The sequence below is a fragment of the Nannobrachium achirus genome (genome assembly GCF_963921795.1).
Source record: "Nannobrachium achirus genome assembly, chromosome: 2".
Classification (NCBI taxonomy): Eukaryota; Metazoa; Chordata; class Actinopteri; order Myctophiformes; family Myctophidae; genus Nannobrachium; species Nannobrachium achirus.
The window spans coordinates 13186586-13207594 of record NC_137811.1 but is presented as its reverse complement, the minus strand read 5'-3'; the positions used below and the strand labels follow the sequence as shown (position 1 = coordinate 13207594).

General features: G+C 42.6%; 1 protein-coding gene across 1 annotated transcript; it reads left to right on the top strand.

The window, feature by feature from the left end:
- The first annotated feature begins 3525 nt into the window (after positions 1 to 3525).
- Positions 3526 to 17363, top strand: polr3c (polymerase (RNA) III (DNA directed) polypeptide C). Its single transcript, XM_080747538.1, has 13 exons — positions 3526 to 3626; positions 6059 to 6207; positions 8288 to 8552; positions 9363 to 9667; positions 10038 to 10142; positions 10707 to 10880; positions 11522 to 11573; positions 12867 to 12927; positions 13314 to 13464; positions 14004 to 14105; positions 14682 to 14731; positions 16127 to 16276; positions 16745 to 17363. The coding sequence occupies exons 2-13, from the start codon at positions 6061 to 6063 to the stop codon at positions 16827 to 16829; spliced, it is 1647 nt and encodes a 548-aa protein (XP_080603664.1). The 5' UTR covers positions 3526 to 3626; positions 6059 to 6060; the 3' UTR covers positions 16830 to 17363.
- The last annotated feature ends 3646 nt before the right edge of the window (positions 17364 to 21009 follow it).

Genomic DNA, 21009 nt, shown 5'->3' with positions numbered 1-21009 from the left:
AGACGTCACGTGATGCTCCCCTGCCTGTCCACACTGGCCAGCGTTGCCAGGGTTTGTGAGAGAAACAAGTAACCAGTTCTATGAAAATAGACTATGGGCGGCCTAACAACAGTACTACTACTACTACTTTTGAATACATCTCCATTCAGAAACATTGCCATTCAGAATATTGACTTGGTGTCACCTAAAACCTAACCTGAAACCCTAACCCTAACCTCAGTGGGGGTATTTCTCAATGGGGATGTGGGGATGTTTCTGAATGGAGGTCTGCCCCCACTATTTAGATAGTTTTGTGCCTTTACGGCCCTGGCACAAATTATAATTTCAAATGGGGGGTCTGTGTGTAGACTATAATGTTTTAATTATTTTCTGAGTGAAACAAACAAACACCTCCATGCGCAAATCGGCGTTGCGCAGCAAGACGCTTTTTTGTTGTTGTGTTGTAGGCTACTGTGTGTGTGTGTGTGTGTGTGTGTGTGTGTGTGTGTGTGTGTGTGCGTGCGTGCGTGCGTGTGACGTCAGACCTGTCCAGCTGAGCTCAGTACTGTGACGTCAGTGAGAAATGTGTTGAATTCCTGCGCAAATCGGCGTTGCCACTTTGTTGAAGACTGTCAGTGTGACGTCATGCCAGCTCAGAGGCCTACAGCAGGCCTATATAAAGGATGTGGACATTGAGGGAGAGACATTGAAATAGCAATGGAAGCCGACATGTTGACCTGGACGTTGGCATTGAGCAGTGGACCAAAGAGATGCGGTCATGCTGCTGTGGCAGTGGGACACAAGGTGTACTGCTTTGGAGGCGATTATTTCAGGGAGACCAACATGGGTCAGATTGAGGTGCTCATCTTCGACACAGAGACCCTGGTCTGGATGAAGTTGCCCATAGTGCCAACTGGAAGTGAAGAAAGTCCCCCCTCAGTACGCTGGTGCCACACAGCTGTGCGGATAGACAATATCATCTACATCTGGGGGGGCATTACCAAGACAAACACGTACTGCAACGTGCTTTATGCATTTGACGTCAACACCCATCGTTGGTTCAAGCCCAAGACTACTGGGACTGTTCCAGAAGCAAGGATCGACCACTCAGCCTGTGTTTTGGGGAAGGACATGTATATCTTTGGAGGATTTAATAAGCGGACCGGACATACCAGTGACATCCACAAGTTGGACACCACCACCATGGTCTGGTCTTCAATTAACACCAGTGGCACTCCACCACCTGTTTCAGAACATCGCTATGCCACCATCTCCTCCACACCCGTTTCAGAGTTTCAGTCTGCCACCATCATCGGGACAAAAATGTTTGTATTCGGGAGCCATGGCGACCAGGTCAAGGACCAGTACAATATCTGTGTGTTTGACACAGAGACCAACCACTGGAGCACAGCTTCGGCACGTTTTCTTCCAGAAGAAGAAAGTGAGGGCCATTCAGTCTTTGGCTACCATGGAGATCATTCAGCCTTTGCCTACAATGGAGAGCTGTACATATTTGGTGGCCGCAACTTTCGTCTGCGTCAGACCTTCAATGGTCTGTGGAAATTCAATCCAGAGACCCTCTACTGGAAGAAGGTTAAGCCCAGGGGGGAAGGTCCGTGCATGATGTCTAGGATGTGCAGCTGTGTGGTGGGAGATCGTGTCATCTTCTTTAGAGGATACACACTCCAAGATGTCCACAACCTGTACATGTTAAACTTATAGGTCCCGGTCAGAAGTACGGGTCTGGAGCAGTCAGGACTCCGATACATCAGGAGGGGAAACAGCTGGTAGCCATGTCTGACAACAGCATGAAGAATTAACAGGAGTGTTCTCGTAACCAGAAATTCCACTAAGAAAAGAAAAAGAAAATCAACTAGCCTAAAGCCTCGAACAGAGTCGGGTCCGCGGTGTAGTGCGGTGCGCGGTGGCGGACCCGACTCTGTTCGAGGCTTTAGACGCCTCAGGGCGACAAGCGACCTCGCCCTTTAGGCGACCAGTTCCCCATATATGAAGTCCTGTTAAATATAGGCTTAATATTGATGACATCAGGGATCTCCATATATGGGCATAGAGTGGTTCCCATGACATCACAACATACAATCCCTTTTATGCCCATACATGGAGATCCCTGTCTGAACCAGCCACACCACTGTGATGTCACCTGTTTATGCCCATATATGGAGATCCCTGCTCTGAGTATCTGACATCACTTTGATGTCACCTGTGATGTCACAGTGATGTGTCAGGGGAACCACAGTGTCAGGCGTTACACGTAGACGGACAAGCTGTGCCGGTTCTGACAGTATAACTGTGACCTATACGGTCGCAACCAACTGCGATCCCACTAGAAAAAGAAGCCATGTCTCCCCTGTGAAATGCTGATGTCACACAAAAAAACACACGCACAAATCACAAAAACCATTACAGGATTCCATATTGGCCTACTGGCAATTCATAGAAATTCTAATGATAATAAAGACCACATAAAAAGTATAGGCTTGCAGTAGGCCTATTCAAAATGTTGAGCCTTGATAAGGCATAATTAGTCTAATATTGCAATTGGGGGTTTTAAATGATAACAGGAATATGGCACATTAGCCTATTCATGAGGGGTTGTTCCTGCAGGTGTGGCATGGTGGGATATTAATTGATCCTGGCATTCTAAATGAGGGTACAGAGATGGGGTTTAGGATCCCATAAGTTAATTTAGGAACATTTTGAGGGTGGGGTCACTGGGGGAAATTCTTAGAATATAGTTTTATTGATCAGAGATTAGTTTTTCTGATAATTAATTTAAAACTCACTTTGGAGGTGTGGAATGGGTCTTTAATAATAATAACTAGTTAGACGCCTTAGGGCGACCGGCGACATGCAACCTGGCCAAGGTCGTGCCAATTCTTGGCCATCTGGCCAGTGATGTATCGGACCTGTTGCATGTGTGTGATGTCAGAACATGCCCATATATGGCATTACCAAATATGGGCATTCCCAGATATGCGACTAATATTGATGACATCGGGACAGGGATCTCCATGTGGGCATAAAACGGACAAGGACGTTATTAATTTGCAAGTGTGACTCATGATGACATCACAATCTCCATATATGGAAACAAGCCCAAACAAGCAAATTCACTTTAGAAACCATGCAGGCCATAACTACACTTTAGAAACAAGCCCAAACAAGTAATTACACTTAAGTTAAGAAACAAGCCCAAACAAGTAATTACACTTAAGTTAAGAAACAAGCCCAAACAAGTAATTACACTTAAGTTAAGAAACAAGCCCAAACAAGTAATTACACTCTGGAAACAAACCCAGAAATTCATATAAGAATAAAATAAATTATAGTGCCGGAAAATACTCGATCTGAATAAATAAATCCTAAAAACTAGAAGAATTCATGTCGTAAATATAAGCACCATAAAGGAAAAACAAGCCCAAAGTCGCCTATAATAAAAAGACATGGCAACACTACCTCCTGCCTCTGCTGGTTGACGCACGCCGTGCGTCATGACGTCACGGTGCTTGCCCCGGCATGCAGCGCGCGGTGTGTGTTGTGTTCGTCGCCTGTGTGATGATGAGGAGCGAATGAGTCGCACGTGTTATTAACTTATTAAACGTTCATTAATTACATACTACATAAAGGTTGGTTCCCTTATCTTGTAGTTGTATTACCTAACCGTATGGTTAATTAGCTGTCTGTTCTTGTAACTGACTGTTTAGTTTCTAAATGCCTTGTGGTCAGTGGTTAGTTTAACTGTCTGTGTGATGTTAAACTGTCAGTCAACTGCTGTGTTAAGTCAACAGTCTTTCAGTATGGTTAATTAGCTGTGTGCTGATTAGTCAGTATTTCAACAACTTTTACACTTCCATGGGTCCATTTGGTTCCATTTGTACGCTGTCAAGAGTTACAGACTTGTATGGGTCCATTTAGACCCTCACAAAGGAACACACAGAGTCCCTGGAATCCACTGACTTAACTGTCTGGGTTATGTTTAGTGGACTGTCTGTTTAGTTAACTAAAGTGTCTTGACTTAGCAGTCTGATCTGTGTAGTTATTTGTCTGCTTTAGCCAGGGGTCTTCAAGCCAGGGCCAACTGGCTTGAAGACTTATTTACATTACACTGTAATGTATAAAACTGTTGCAGATTTGTCTTTGATTTCATATATAGCTTTTTTGTTGACTGTCATGATGTGTCATGACTCATCAGCCTTGTGTAAATCAATGTTTTTGTGATTATTTCAGACATTTAATCACTTTAATCAAAAAAGGATTTAACGCCCCCCACCTATAGTGACTTTGAGGACCCAGTAGCATTTCCGGACCCCCTGTTTAAGACCCTTGTGCTTAGCAATGATAGTGAAATATGGAAATAATAGACATGATGCAGGTTGCATAATTGTTTAATAATCTAATGTTGCATCATGCAACATTACATTATTTAAAAATGTTTGGTCAGTGCTTATCAACATGTGGTCCAGGGGAACCCTAGGGGTCCTGGACGGGATTCCAGGGGTCCCTGACCCTGACTAAGTGATTGACAGTTTATGTTCACCATTATTTTCAGTGTTGACTGTCACAGGTAAGGCCCAGCTTTGATGGGCTGCCAGTGAAACTAGCTATTTGAAGTGGACCTCAACCCTGTAATTGGGTTGTTTTTCCGATAGCAGTTAGTATCAGAAAAGCTGGTATCTGTATCGACAATACATCCATTTACATACAACTATGAATTATAAATATATAACTTGTTGGTGCACATTTATTAATGTTTTATAATTTTTTTTCCTGCAGTGGATCAGTGGTTATCAAACCTTTTAATTTCAAGAATCCCCATAACTGAGAGTGTATAATTAGAACCAAATGGACCCTTAAGGCGTCCATTTGTTCGAATGTCCTCAAATAGAAATTGTTTTGTTCAAACGGTAAATATCCAGCAGTGGTGTGATGTGGATTTTTTTCCTCTATTTTAATGATGTCACGTGCACGTGTGCGGTGCTAGATATACTGTATTCAACACACGTGATGGAAAACATTTCTTTAATGTAATTACATTTCTTATTACAGGTATTTAGTTACATTGTTAATTTGTTGTTTTTATTTTAGTTTCTATGAATTCGTTTTTAGTTTTATATAAAATACCTTTACGTAGACTCACCCACACTACATACATACAGTAAGTAGCCTACTTAAAATATGTAGGCTACTTGTGTGTGGGCTTTAGGCAGGCGGGCAGGCGTAGCCGTAGGCGTAGCCGACTAGCCGTAGGCGTAAAACAAAGTTTCCTTTGGATACCTATGCTTTGGGCGCTCGGCTTGGACTTTTCTTCAGTGGCTGTGGCGCGGTGGTCGGCATTGTAGATACCAGGCAGGCCGAGTAAACACTGCAGAGAATAGAATACTAGCCGAACGTCGTAGGTGAGGCACGTGTGCCTGAGTATTGTTTTGCAAAGTAGCCAGGTAGGGGGATTGAAGTGTTGATCTGCCAAGCTGCATGTCCTGTACCATTTAAACCCTACTCTATTGGTAAAACGTACTTATAATATACGTACTTGATACAGTCTTTTTTTCACTCTCTAGCACTCGCATGAAACCCGATTTTGAGATTTTGAGGTGGTTTGGGTTTGCTCAGGAAACTCTGAGAAATCTTCCCTTTCCAGATTTTTCCTTAACATACAAGCAAAGTCTTGATTTTTTTCTACCATTTGAGTCGTTTTGTAAATAATATGAAATAAAATGTTTTGAGTGTTTCCTGAGCATTCTAATTCCATTTCTAAATCTCAAAAACAGGTCGAAATGACCTGTTAATCATGCCAGTGCTAGTCTCTACCAAATCTCTTTTCCAAAAAATAGACGATCTACAAGCTCACGTTGTGACACGTTGTGAGCTTGTAGATCTTCTATCTTTTGGCACATGTTCCGCCCCAGGATAATGGATGTTGGGGATATTTCAATTATCGCGATAATATCGCAATAACGATTTCTTTGGTCACAATAATAATCGTGATATGAAATATCGTTCATATCGTCCCATCACTACTACTGACCATCCATTTGCTCTCCTGTGCTCCTGTGTGCAGAGATGACGGTCCAGGAGGCGCGGCTGTGTGGCCTGCTCCTGCAGGAGCACTTTGGGGAGGTGGTGGAGAAGGTGGGCACTCACCTGCTGAGGAGCGGAGCGCAGAACCTCCGCACCATCGTCCACGAGACCGGCACCCCTCTGGACCTGGTACTGTTACCGTCTTCTTTACAAAGCTCTATGAAACCCTGAAGGGCTGTCCATAGTCCATACTCCAATACTCCATACTGTCTCCAACCACTGAAGTTATCATCGGAAAGATCTGGTTCAACTACAAAATGACGTCACTTGCAGTCGGAAAAGCTGCATGTCGGAAAGTCGGACCTTTACGACAAATGGTTCGGTGGTCGGAGACAGTATGGACAGCCCTTAATGGTCTCGGATATTTCACATGAAAGTAAAATGTTAAAGCCTCAGTCTGTGATTTCTTCACCTGGTTGGATGTATGTGGAACAGTGTTCGGAATTTGAACTGGGGACCCCCCAACATAATTATATTTGAACCGGGGACTCCCACAACATAATCATATTTGATCTTGGGACTCCCCCAAAATAATCAGTGTGGTTGCCCCGCAGCTCAACCAGACTATAGTTCTTGTCTAGCTTTCGCATCATCTGATGTAACCGTTTTCTCTAAGGGTTTTCCCATTGAAGAACTTGTCTGAGTTACTCATTATCTGCTGTAACCCTTCACCCAGACATCGTGATGTCATCCTTTTCACCTCATCTGATTGGCTCCCCATTAGAGTCAATGGCAACCACACTTGCAATTTCCAATTGCGTCTTTCTAGTTTGTCCTGTTGTTGTTGACATTGCTGTCAGTTCCCACCTGATGTTGTGTGGGAGTCCTGACCGCTCCAGACCAAGCTGAATAACTGCTAGCTTGCATAACGTCTTCAGACTAGGACTTAAGTGTAAGATATGTAAGACGAGTGCTCCTCCAAAGAGGATGACACGATCTCCCACAATGCAACTGTACATTGTACCCAACAAACACAGGCCTTTCCCCTTGGGCTCAACCTTCCTCCAGGAGCAGGTCTTGGAATTGAATTTCCACAGATCATTGAACTTCCGTCTCAGACCATAGTTGATGCCACCACATATGTACAGCTCTCCATTGTAGGCAAAGGCTGCATGACTGTGACGTTGTTCTGGAAGAATCTGTGCAGAAGGTGTGCTCAGCCAACAGTTGGTCTCTGTGTCAAACACTCTGGTGTTGTTTTCCTCGTGCCCATTTCGCCCAAATACAAACATCTTTGTCCCGATGATGGTGGCTGAGTGACGTGATGAAACAGGTGCGGGAATGCCACTGGTCTTAATTAAAGACCAGACCATTGTGGGAGTGTCCAACCTGTAGGTGTCATTAGTGAGTCCAGTCAGATGTTTTTTTCCACCATGGATAAACATGACCTTCTCCAAGACACAGGCTGAGTGGGAGTACCTCTCCTCTGGAACAGTTCCAGAAACCTTCGGCTTGAACCATCTTTGAGTGTCGACATCGAATGCATAAAGAATATTGTCCCCGCCCCCTGTGACGGTAAACCAGGCGTCATCATCAACTTCTGTCTTGCAATTCACAATCCCTCCCCAGATGTAGATGATTTCATCTATCAGTACAGCTGTGTGTCTGTAGCGCATGGAGGGAACCTCAAGGGAATATTCTCCTCTTCCGGTGGTCACTGGGGGCAACGTCATCCAGCACAAAGTCACTGTGTTGAAGACATGCACATCAATCTGGTCCTTGTTGTTGTAGGTCTTCTCGTTGTAGAAGAACCCTCCAAATGAATACACCTTATCCTCCACCGGTCCAACAGCACAACCAACGAAGTTGATTGTCGGTGGTCCTCTTTTCAGAGGCACGGACCAAGTCAGCATCTCTATCTCTCTTGGTATGTCACCAACTCTAGCAGTCCTGTTCTCTCAACGCCTGCAGCCCACCGTCGTAATATGTCTCTCGTTCTCTCTAGATGTGAGCAACAACTTATATAAGCTCTGGTCTGATGTCACTCACAACACAAACTGATGTCATGCACGTGTTTGTGCAGACTGTTCTCTACTGTCTTCATCATACTAATATTCATTTATGTATTAATTCATTTTACCCTTGTGATTACTCCATGTTTGCATATATGGAGACTGGATGGTGAAGTGACAATTTAACTACTTCTCTATAACAACGTATAGGTGTTCCAGGTCTAAATAAAGTCTTGACTGTGTGTGTGTGTGTCCAGGTGAAGAAGTCCCTGTGCGTGCTGATGCAGCACGGTACGTGCCGCTTCAGCGTGGGCCGGCGGGGCCCCGGGGGCCCCGTGGAGTACCAGGCGCTGGGCGAGCGCGTCCTCCGCATCCTGCGCTACCCGCGCTACATCTACACGGCCAAGACGCTGTACGGAGACACGGGGGAGCTGATCATAGAGGAGCTGCTGCAGAGAGGCCACATGACCATGAGCAGCACCGTGAAGACAGTGGCAGACCGCCTCACACTCAACATGGAGGGTAAAGAAGACTAGTGGCTCTCAGAGTGGGCCATATATAAATAATATGTTTTATGTATAAAGTGCTTCTTGAAACGTTTTACACAAATGTACATATCATCGTTGTCGGGTGAAAACCCTGTATGTCCAAAACCGTTTTAAAAGTGATTTAAACTAGTGAAAACAGCCAATCTACAAGCACACAATGCCTCGCGCGGCGAGGCGTTGAGTGCTTGTAGATCTGCTGTTTTCACAAATGTTGTGTGACGGCCTTGTATGATGAAGCAGGGCTTTGCTTTGCGAAAGAAAATTACACATTTGAAACTTGGAGATACGAGGTTTCTGCCCAACAGTGACGATATGATGATCTCTTTTGTTCTTTGTTTGCTCTTTTTTGCACTCTCTTGTTTTCTGTCATTTCTTTCTTGTTATTATCTGTGCTGCTGCATTGTCTGAAGGAAGTCAAACTAAAATTAAACATTTGTAAAAAGGTTTTACTCTTATCTACCTGTAGCTACACAAGATGTAACAATAAGGTTCAACCTTGAACAGTTACAAAGGGCTTTACAGAAAGGATAAAAAAAAGATAACACTAGATAAAAAACTATAAAATAGTCTAAGTTAACATCAATAAAACAGGAACACTGGCATATATTGTTGTTGCTGTCAGAAACCATTTCTCTATTTTTGAAGAAAGAACATTAACTGAAACTCCTTTTTTGCTCTATCTGTTCCAATATTGAACCAATGAAGCACCCATTTCCTGCAAACTCCAGACAGTGAAGACATGCCACGGCGTAGTATGAATGAAACGTGGTGCTTTTTCTTCCAGAGGGGAAGAGCATGGAGTACAGCGAGGTGACCACGGCCTTCTCCAAACTGGTGGAGACACATTTCCTACAGCGCTGCCCCCCGGTGTCGGAGAAGGGACCCGCGGTCTCCAGCGAGGCCTCCAGCGCCCCGACCGTCCCGGGCGCCAAGGCGGCTCCGGTCAGCTCTGTCCCCGACACCCCGGAGAGCTTCCCCGACTGCTACAAGGTGCCCGACGTCAGGCTGGTCGGCCGCGGGAAGCGGCGGCGCTCCAGCGACGACGGGGACGAGCAGAGGAACGGGAAGAAGGCCAGGGTGGAGACGGAGGTGGGGGTGGAGCGGTGTTTCCCAGTGTATGAATGAATGAATGAACCGTTGTGAAGTGCCTTGAGCACATGGAAAAGCCCTGTAAATGCAGTTATTTCTTTCCCTGCACTTTGCACAAAATCATTCATCCACAATTTCCTCATTTCATCCACAATCTGAACATACAGATCCAACTTCTCATACAGAAAACATTTACGCACATTTCCTCTATTCTCATTTACACACATTTCCTCTACTTATTATATTATATTATATTAGACTCCGACCAATGAGAATTAGAAATTGAAAAAGTAAACGATTGAACAATAGTAATGAATTGAAACGGATAAGAAAATAGGAAAACATTTCTGTCTGTCTGTCTGTGTGTCAGATTCATGGAGATGAGGGAGTCTACTGGCAGGTGAACATTGAGCGCTTCCATCTGCACTTCAGAGATCAGGCCATCATCAGCGCTGTGGCCAGCAAGCTGGACCAGGTGACTGACACGCACGCACGCACGGCACGCGCACACACACACACACACACACACACACACACACACACACACACACACACACACACACACACACACACACACATAAATCTAACTTTTAAACGTGTAATCCTCCTAACCCCAACCTGAATCCTTTCTTATTACTTGCGCCAGCAGAGTGCGCTAGTACTGCGCTCTGTGTTTCTGTCGCATCAATCAGGGACCATCATTCCTCAACAGCCATTGAGCGACCAGCATTCTTGGGGACGTCACAAGTGCGACATGATATAAATAACGAGGCGCGCTCTGCTGGTGCTATTTAGGCCATACATGGCAACGAGTGAAGTGCACCTCGACAGAGTGCAGTCTAGTTGTAAACTTATTCCTAAAAATATGTTGTAATGTTTAAATATGTTGTGAAAACAAACAGTATTACACACACACACACACACACACACACACACACACACACACACACAGACACTGTAAAAGTATTGAATCACACTGCATTCCTTCCCGTCTGTAGTGACATTCTGGAGTTACTCAGTGTGTGTCTCCTGCGTTCAGACCAGCAGTGAGATCGTCAGGACCATGCTGAGGATGAGCGAGGTCACCACCCCGCCCGGCGCCGTCTGCACGCAGGCCCTGTCAGCCAATGAGATCTTCCGCTCCCTGCCGCCAAACTACAGCATCAGCAGACCCATCCTGGACCAGTACCTCACGCTGCTGGTGGACGACCCGGTAAGACCAGTTGACCTGCAGGAAGAGAAGATAATATAGGGTGCTCTGGTGGCGCAGCGGTAAAGTCCCTGCTCACCACCACGGAGGTCGTGGGTTCGATTCCCCCGTGGTTCGTCAGGCTTTGTCGGGCGTCTGTGCGAACACAATTGGCTCGTGTTCAGGGCGGGGAAGCCGGGGGGAGGGTGATATTAAAGCAATATTACCAGGGTTCCCACGGTCATGAAATTCCTGGAAATATTTTGAAATAAGACAAATATTTTTCCAGTACTGGAAAGGTTTTGGAATTGATCAAGGGTCCTGGAAGGTCCTGGAAAAAATAGCTATGCATTGTCTTTGGTTATTGATTTTGTTAATACCTCTGAAATGACAAATTAAACATTGGCCAAATTGTCAAATATTAGAGGCAGAAATTGTGAAAATAGCCGATCTACATGCTCACAACGCCTCGCGCTGCGAGGCATTGTGAGCATGTAGATCTGCTATTTTCACAATAGAAACATGTTATACTTATACGTATTTATAGTTAAAATTTATATATATATATACTTGTAAAAGTGAAAAGTATGTTGCCTACTACTCTTACAAGTGCACATTTTATTCAAAAAGTGACTTAACCATCGTGGTGTTGTGTGTTTTAACAGATGGAGTTTGTGGGGAAGGCAGGTGACAGTGGAGGAGGAATGTACGTCGTCAGTATCCTTTATGTCTGACACAAACACTGTGATTTTATTTATTGTTGGTTGTTTATGTCTACATTGGAACCCAAGAACAAAACCGCGCCATAGAGCCTTGCTGATGCCATGTGTCTCCATACCCATTGTTGGATAGACCACCAATGATTGTTTTTGTTTTCATTAATATTAATATTTTCTTTTTTTAAGTAATATAATTGCTGATATATGGGCCAGACCAATATACAGTATGTCAGGCTCTATTGGACACACACACACCAACCCTGGGAATCAATGTCATATATGTATATGTATGTCATTATATGCTCAACTTAAACTATATACTACTGTTGCAGGGTCTATTCGATCTTCAAGCTCACAGCATGTCGCAACTCAAGTATTGTAAACTTTTAGATCGTCTATTTCAATGTCAAGGACCGTGTAGCAATTTGTGGGCCTACCATTTCTACAGTGTCCTCACCAGAGGTGCAATAATCTGTTGTTTATGGAGTTGTTACTTAACTTTCTAAAACGGCTAGTTCCATTCCTTGATTCTGATTGGCTGGGTGCCATGGTATACCTGAGACTGTAACCCATACCTTGAATCAGTTTATATCAAAGCCAGGTGCGTTATTCCTTTCCACTGTGCCGTGAGGCTGAACTAGAGAAGCGAGCGTTTGATTTCCCCTCAAATCCTGCCGTGCGGGTGCTTCTAAGCACCGCCCGCATGCATAGGACAGTGACTGAATGGCTCCGGGCGGGGCTTGTAAAGGCAACAAGCGCCCTCTATTCTCCAGGCACCACTCGGCTGTTTAGCTTAGGTTGCTATGCTAGCGTTTTTGATGTGATACATAGCAGCTAAATCTGGATGAAAATAAACATGTGTATGGATCGAATATGGTTCTTAACATGAGACTGATCTAACACAAGTGTTGTTTCCCTAATTTTTTGGCAAAAAGAATGACGTGACTTTGTAAACACACACTGGCAAGTCCTGTTCCTGCTGGTAAACGCAAGGAAATGTCTCTTCCTGGTGGCGGAGAAGTGTACTTTTTTCTTTAAATAATGCAATGCTATGATTTTCATGTTGCAATATTGTGACCGTTTTAGAAAAGCAATAAGCCACGCGAGGCTTGTGGTTACCGGGGGAGTATACACCGGCTGAGAGGGTCGGAAACACTCGGCTGACGCCTCGTGTTTCCCAACGCCTCTCAGCCGGTGTATACTCCCCCGGTAACCACTCGCCTCTTGTGGCTTATTGCTTTAGTAAACTACTGTATTTGAAGTTTGTTTTCCTTCATGACCCATTGATCAGACCTTCACAGAGCACTGGCCAACCTTGCCAGAGCTACACTGGAGTCTGTTGTACAGGAGAGGTGAGTGAATGATTGAGTGAATTGTTATTATTGCATCTTGTCCCAAGACCCATCCCTTACAAGAATAATAAGACACACACACAAAAAAAAAGAAATTAAACCAAGTTACATTCACTTCTCAATCATTGAAAGCTGCTCTTTAGGCACGATTTTTACCAAGGGCCAAGGAAACGTGTATTAACTTTAGAGCTCAAATAAAAATAGCCTATGTTCTCCATGCTTTCATGTTTTTTGTGTGTGCGAGTGTGTGTCAGCTAGCCTTATTAAATAGGCTTGGAGAAAGAAAAAATAACCTGACTCGTGGTCACATAGAACGTTATTGTTTTCAGCAGGGTCTCCACGTCAAACAATGAATCATTAACTTCAACCAATCAACGTGCCCTCAGGTTTGGTTCCAGATCGGCGCGTATCTTCCGCCTGTTGCTACGGAAGCGCCACCTGGAGCAGAAGCAGGTGGAGGACTTTGCCATGATTCCAGCGAAGGAGGCCAAAGACATGCTGTACACGCTGCTGTCTGAGAACCTGGTCCAACTGCAGGTTAGGGCTGTCACCTTTAGGACATTTTACTTGACGAGAGATTGTCAGATTTGTCACTCAAATAATTGCGATTAATGATTTAGTTGTGCTTTTGTCGTTGACAATTACATTTAAAAAAAATTAAAACACATTTTTGAACACTGCTCCTACAGCTTTTGCCCTAAAATCACACAAATCGCTACACAGTATGTCTACACTTATCTCATCAACATGGATCTGTCCCATATAGCGCCACCATCACTCTGATTTTTTTTAACACATTTTTGGACCTAAAATCACGCTTATCTCTCGATTAGGGAGTCTTACTGGTCATAATGAAAGTGGAGATGCGACGCGTTGTGAGCTTATAGATCTGCTATTTCCACTATTTTTGAAATATATGAACAGTGAACATGATATGATATGATATGAATTTTCAACATGGAAACAATTATGACGATTATGACAACATAATTACGATTATGTCAAATAATCGCGACTGCAGGTTCTGTCTCTGTCTGAATGCGTCCCTTTCACATTGCTGCCGCTGTGCTTCTCAGGAGATTCCCAAGACTCCAGACCACGCTCCCTCCAGAACCTTCTACCTGTACACCGTCAACCAGCTGTCTACAGCCAGGATGCTGCTGCAACACTGTTACAAGGTACAGCACCTCCACTGCTATGGATGCATGGGTGTAGGGAGGTAGACATTGATAGAGGGATGGATGGGTGGCTGAGTGGATGGACCGAAGTTTGAGCATTCCAAGATTGTTTTCCCCCCACATTTTAATTATAATAATAGACTCCCAAACTTCATTCTTTCTTTTTCCTTTATTTATTCAGGGGAGCCCATTGAGAGCAAGCTCTCCTTTTCATGGACACCCTGATCACATCATAAAAACAGCACAAGCAATGAAAAATAACACAATAGGCAATCAAATCACAGTATAACATTACAGATGCAAAAAGTAAATAAATATACAGTATATAGTTCTTATACAAAACATGTACAGTCACTATGCAGTTTGCCCTCAAGAAGCATTTTAAATGTACCTATTGAGACCAATCGAACCAGTTTCAGAGAGTCCTGAAGTGTATCCCACTTGTGTGGAGCATAATACATGAAGGCATCTTTCCTTGCTCACTGTTCATACAGGTATATCTAATGAATACTTGTTCAACAGCTCTACTGTAAGTATATGAGTGTCCTCTGTGAGTAACATTTTGCTCCCTTACAGACAGTGGCAAACCTTATAGATCGACGCCTGTTTGAAACCAAAGAGAACAAGTGAGTGAAAACAGTTTTATAATGAATTTAATGAACATTATCCTGATGTGGGTTATGTTTATTTGAACTGTCTGTCAATTAGTACAGCTTCATTAGCATTTCCAAAGATGATTATTGTTCTTCCTGGTCTGCTTTTTTGAAAACCAAAACAGTGTCCCTGCCACTCATTTCAAACAGTCTGTAACTGGGATGGCTAGGATCCAGCTGTCCAGGCTGGGGTTGAATCCAGGGTTTCTGAGCTCGATGTAAAGTCTGGAGATAAGGAAGAAGTTGCCAGCACTCAAGGAATCTCCTTTTTACATGATTTTTATTTACCTCACTGGGCAAGAATGAACGGACGCGTTTCGACCGTGTAGGTCTTCTTCAGCGTTATCAACTTTTATTATTGATAACGCTGAAGATTATTGAAAACGCGTTCTTCCTTGTCTCATGTTATTTTGAGCCGTGCACCGAAAATATTTCAACTAAATTGGAGTGTTGCGGGCTTTCTGCTTTATTGCAAGCACCTTTCTCTAAAAGTCTGGAGATAGACTATGGTGTTGAACATTTATAAACAGCATTCTCACATCTTCATAGGAGGGGCAGGGGCAGGGCGCTGATTAGATGGCCAAGTGGTTATGGCGTCTAGCTGCGAACCGCATAGGCTTTGATGCCTGACAGCGTGTCCCGGGTTCGATTCCCGATTCCGGCACCATCCCCGGCCCCGATTCTCTCCCTATTTCCTGTCTCTCTCCACTACACTATCAATAAAAGTGGGAAAGCCCTGCTCACCATGGGATCAGAGCTACGAAACACCTTTTATAACCGAGAGACTACGGTAGCTGATTTATAGCTGGAGGAGGCTTTACCCTCAGAAGAGGATTGATTGTATAACTTCTCCTTCTGAAGAGTACATGGATTAGATCCTAGATCAGTGGAAACACAATATTGTGATCCTAGAAATGGCAGGGAAGGAGTATGTGTCAGATACTGTTACTCCATGGGTAGGCAACCTTAGGTATTGGTGCCAACATGGGCACAGGGGAGGGTGATTACTGGTACACTGGCATAAGGGTGAGAGAGAGGTTTTTCCTTTGTTTAAATAAAATATATTGAAAGTCTAGTCAATTACATTAAGACCCCTCACATCTGACATCCTGCACATATTCAAACATTCAAACTCTGAACTCTGACTGAGGGGGGAGTCTGGGAGATGCATTGGTGGGGTTATTGCTTCGAGTCTAATGATTGTTACAATGTCCTAATGTGAAAATAAATATGACAAACGGAGAATAACGGTCGTTAAGTATGTGTACAAATCAAAATCGGTTCGACATATTTTTGTTTTGATGTGATGATAATAAAAAAGGTTGCCGACCACTGCTGTACTCTGATTGGCCGTGTCTGATTCGACAGGCGTCTGCTGGAGAAGTCCCAGCGAATCGAGGCCATCCTGGCGTCCCTGCAGGCCAGCGGGGCGGACGAAGAACAGCTGCAGGAGGTGAAGGAGATGATCACCGCACCGGAGGAGCAACAGCTGGAAGCTCTGAGGCATCACATCAACAAGTATATACCATACTACAGTATTGTTGTCGGGTGGAAACCTTGTATGTCCAAAAAAGATTTAAACTAGTGAAAACAGACGCCGTTTTTACTAATTTTGTGCTACGTTCTTGTATGATGAAGCAGGGCTTTACCTTACGAAAAATAACGTACAAATTTGAAACTTGGAGATACAAGGTTTCTGCCGGACTGTGACGATTTTTGTATGGATGTATTTATTAAGAATAGATTGACATGGAGGTTTTGCTGTATTCATTCATGCATTCTTGCTGTTTTTAGGAGAAGCGTGTTTCGTTTTATTTTATTTTTTATTATTTGTTTATGCTGCTTGCAGGAGGAAACATAATGACAAATTAAGCAGTCTTGAATCTTGAGTCTTGCTATGCAACACAAATCAACAACATATTACACCACAGTACTAAAAAGACCTCTATATCTCCTCCCTGTCCTGTGTTTCTCTCTCACTCTCAGGTTGGATTCCACAGAAAACCAGGTGGATGAAACCATCTTCCTACTGGAGTCCTACGTCTACTCCACAGCTACAGCCGCACGCTGAGACACATCACAACCACAACATCACAACATTAACTCCACAGCTACAGCCGCACGCTGAGAGACATCACAACCACAACATCACAACATTAACTCCACAGCTACAGCCGCACGCTGAGAGACATCACAACTACAACATCACAACAATAACTCCACAGCTAGAGCCGCACGCTGAGAGACAACAACACAATAACTCCACAGCTACAGCCGCGCACTGAGAGACACAACATGCCGAAAACTTGGTCTTCAGCTCCCAGCCTGTTGGCCTGCTGAAGACAACACAACTATAGACGCACACTGTTGTTATAATAACTGTACTTACATATGACCCTGTTACACCTGCTAAAGTGCATTGAAGCTCTGAAGCTTTGGAAAGCCTTTTGTTTTGGGTTGGGTCATTATATTGTGTATACCAGCAAATCAATGACAAAAGGAGAAAACGTACACAAAATGGACTGAATTGGAGTGAAAGAAGCCTATGAAATGAACAAAAGAGCATTGGAAACATCTGGGCAGAAAGCAGAGGGATCGTTGATATCATAACGTATCTCTTTATTATGTTGCTTATAAATGGATGATTTCAAACGTGTTATAAATTCAGTTATCAAGACAAAGGTTTGGTATCTTTCGTACTACGTCTGCCGTACTGCCACAGCCGTTATGCCTTAAAGGATTAGTTCACCCCCAAAATGACTTTTTTTTCCTATTGATTACACATGCCATGGAGACTTAAGTTCAATAATATTTTTTTGTATTTGTTGCAAGACAAAAATGTGATTATAGTAAATTTACCCCCATTGATTCTGGATGGGGACCCGAATGCATGGCCCTGGATGGGGACCCAAATGCATGGCACTGGATGGGGACCCAAATGCATGGCACTGGATGGGGAAACCGTCAGATTAAGTTATTAATACATTTTTTGTCCTAGGAATGCGACAAAAACCAAACAATATTATTGAACTCAAGTCTCCATGGCATGAGTAATCAATAGGAAAAAAGTAATTCTGGGGGTGAACTACTCCTTTAACTGCAAAAGAAATAATAAAAATAAACTGACAAAGAAAGATATCTATGGGTCGAAGTTCACAAAAGTTACGTTATTTGTGCATTATGGCTTTAGGTCAAACGGCTCACCTGCATACACACGCACATAACCACATCTCTCCCTCCCCTCCTCCATATCCATGATCTCTCTTATGTGAACACTGCAGCTCTACACTGACATCACACACAGTGGTGTAAACTAAGTAACTAAGTATATTTATTTAAGTACTGTACTTAAGTACACTTTTGAGGTATTTGTACTTGAGTGTTTCCAATTTTCAATACTTTAACTTCTACTCCACTGCGTCTCGGATTCAAATATTGTACTCCACTACATTTATGTGAAAACTTGAGTTACTAGTTACTTTGCAGATATAAATTATAATATTATAAAACATACATAAAGCACTTTAACCCTATTTTATACCTAGGCTATTTGAAAATAGCCGATCTACAAGCTCACACAGCTTGTAGATCTGCTATTTTCAAACATTTTGTACTTTTACTTTTGGTACTTTAAGTACATTTTGATGCCAATACTTTCATACTTTTACTCAAGTACATTTTGAATTCTGGACATTTACTTGTTGTAAGGGTGCCCTCACACCAAAATACCTGAAAGTGAAGCGGTTTCATTCCAGCAGAGGATTTCTGCAAAAAACGCTCCCTTATCATTGAAATGCATTGGCGGAACGCAGATTCCACTCTCATATTGGTGTGAGGACACCCTAACGAAGTACATCTACAGTGCAGTATTGATACTTTTACTTAAGTACAAAATGTGAGTACTTTTTCCACCACTGATCACACACAACTCTCCCTCCCTCCCATTCACTGACCCAGCTCTGGTCTGAGGTTAGAACACTGTGTCTATCCTGTGTCTTATATTAGGTTTGTAATAATTATGAATATAGAAAAGGCATAGGCTACTGGTAAGTTGGACTTTTGGTGGTCAAAATAATATGACCATTGTTGGGTGTAGTTTCTGCTACTGTTTAGCCATCATTTGCTGATCATTTGCTTGCTGTAACTGGGGCTGTAGTTATACTGAGTCACCAGGGAAACCATTATTAGGTAAATGGTTAGATACCTCACCCAGAGGCAGCACAGCAGGTAACGTTACAAACTTACAAGGCAAAAAGAAAATTAAAAACAAACAAGAAGCATCAATAACACAGAACAATAGTAAACGGAGGTAAAAAAAAAAAGAAAGTCCATTACAGACAGTGCTCCATAAGAGTCTCACCATATCCTGTCATACAACTAATGAATCAGTGCAATGCCTATCAAAACAAAAGTCTCCATTTGGTCAGACAAGGTGTGCAGTGTCATTCTGGGCATGACTCGCCCACTAGGGGGAGTAGAGTGCTTTGGAGAGTCTTCAGTGCCATGGACAGTGCAAAGCAGGTCAGCTGAATGGTCTGTCCATGGTCGGTCCCCATCCGCAAACAATGGTTGTAAATTTACTATTTAGTTTTAATATTTTTTTTATTTTAGGAATGCAACAAAAAACTATTATTGAACTCAAGTCTCCTTGGCATGAGTAATCAATAGAGCGAGGAAAAAAAGCAGGAATTATGTATCAATTCACATAATTGGCACGCTTATCAGATTCAAACATTTTAGTACATTTTGATGGGCAGAATAAGAAATGTTTACAATTGACTTCATCATTGATCCTATGTTTTAACCATGTGCTATTTATGGCTTTTTGTGTTTAACACCTAATAATACCAGTTAAAACGCTGTCATATTGGAGTTGTTATTTACTTTATTAAATTTTTCAAACAGTGTCCTTAATGGTTGATTATAAAACAAAGATAAAAGTCAGAGTTTAAAAACTGTAAAATGAATAGCAATACATAAAGATTTCTTGTTTTTAATCTATGTACAAAGGATGATTAATATATGAACCTTGAAGTTGCTGATTTCACTGTGGATTTTATTTTACACAAACAGGGTTATATTATTTATTGATTATAACAATTTGTAAGAGCAATTACAATTTGCCAGAAAAAGAAAGTGAATATCACATAGGAGAAATGAAATTCGACGTATAATAGCAATTTTCTGGAACACACTATGCATGATTATTTGTAGTCTCATGAATCAAAAGACAGCTGAAGTCATAATAAATGTTACAAAATGGAATGTACAGTATTGGAGTAGTTTAAAGATGACAACTGGTTCACACTGCTAGCTTGTCCCCTGAAGATCCAAGCAAAAAGAGAGAGAGAGAGAAAACACATTTAGTAAAACTCTTGTCAGCATTTCAGGTCCTCAGGGTTTAAAGTTCTCAGTCCTGGGGACTGATTTCAGTCCTGAGGATTCCATAGGGGCTATTTCTGAGATCAGTGCAGATACGCAAAAAAATAAATAATAACTAGAAATACTGTTCCTTCGAAACAGTGTGGGCTCGCTTCCAACCCAACAAATAGGATACTTTAAGGTACTGTAAGGTACAGTACCTTACAGTATTGTACTGTACCTTACTATACTGTACTGCACCTTACTGTACTGTACTGTACTGTAACTTACTGTACTTTACTGTACTCTACTGTACTGTACTTTACTGTATTCTACTGTAACTTACTGTACTTTACTGTACTCTACTGTACCTTACTGTACTGTACTCTACTGTACCTTACTGTACTGTACTGTACCTTACTGTACTGTACTATACTATACTGTACTCTACTGTACTGTACCTTACTGTACTGTACTCTACTGTACCTTACTATACTGTACTTTACTGTACTCTACTGTACTTTACTGTACTCCACTGTACCTTACTGTACTTTATTCTACTTTACTGTACTTTATTGTACTTTACTGTACCTTACTGTACTGTATTGTACTTTACTGTACCTTACTGTACTGTACTCTACTGTACCTTTCTGTACTGTACCTTTCTGTACCTTACTGTACTTTACTGTACTCTACTGAACCTTACTGTACTTTTACTGTACTCTACTGAACCTTACTGTACTGTACATATTCTATGTGTTCTAGATCTACATTTTTGATTCTGTGTTTGGGAACCAGCAACTGTCAAATGGACTCCAACTGTAGTGGAGTATATTGAGTGCATATACTGTAGGCTAACAATCCCAGATCACATCTGTCCTCCACTATGT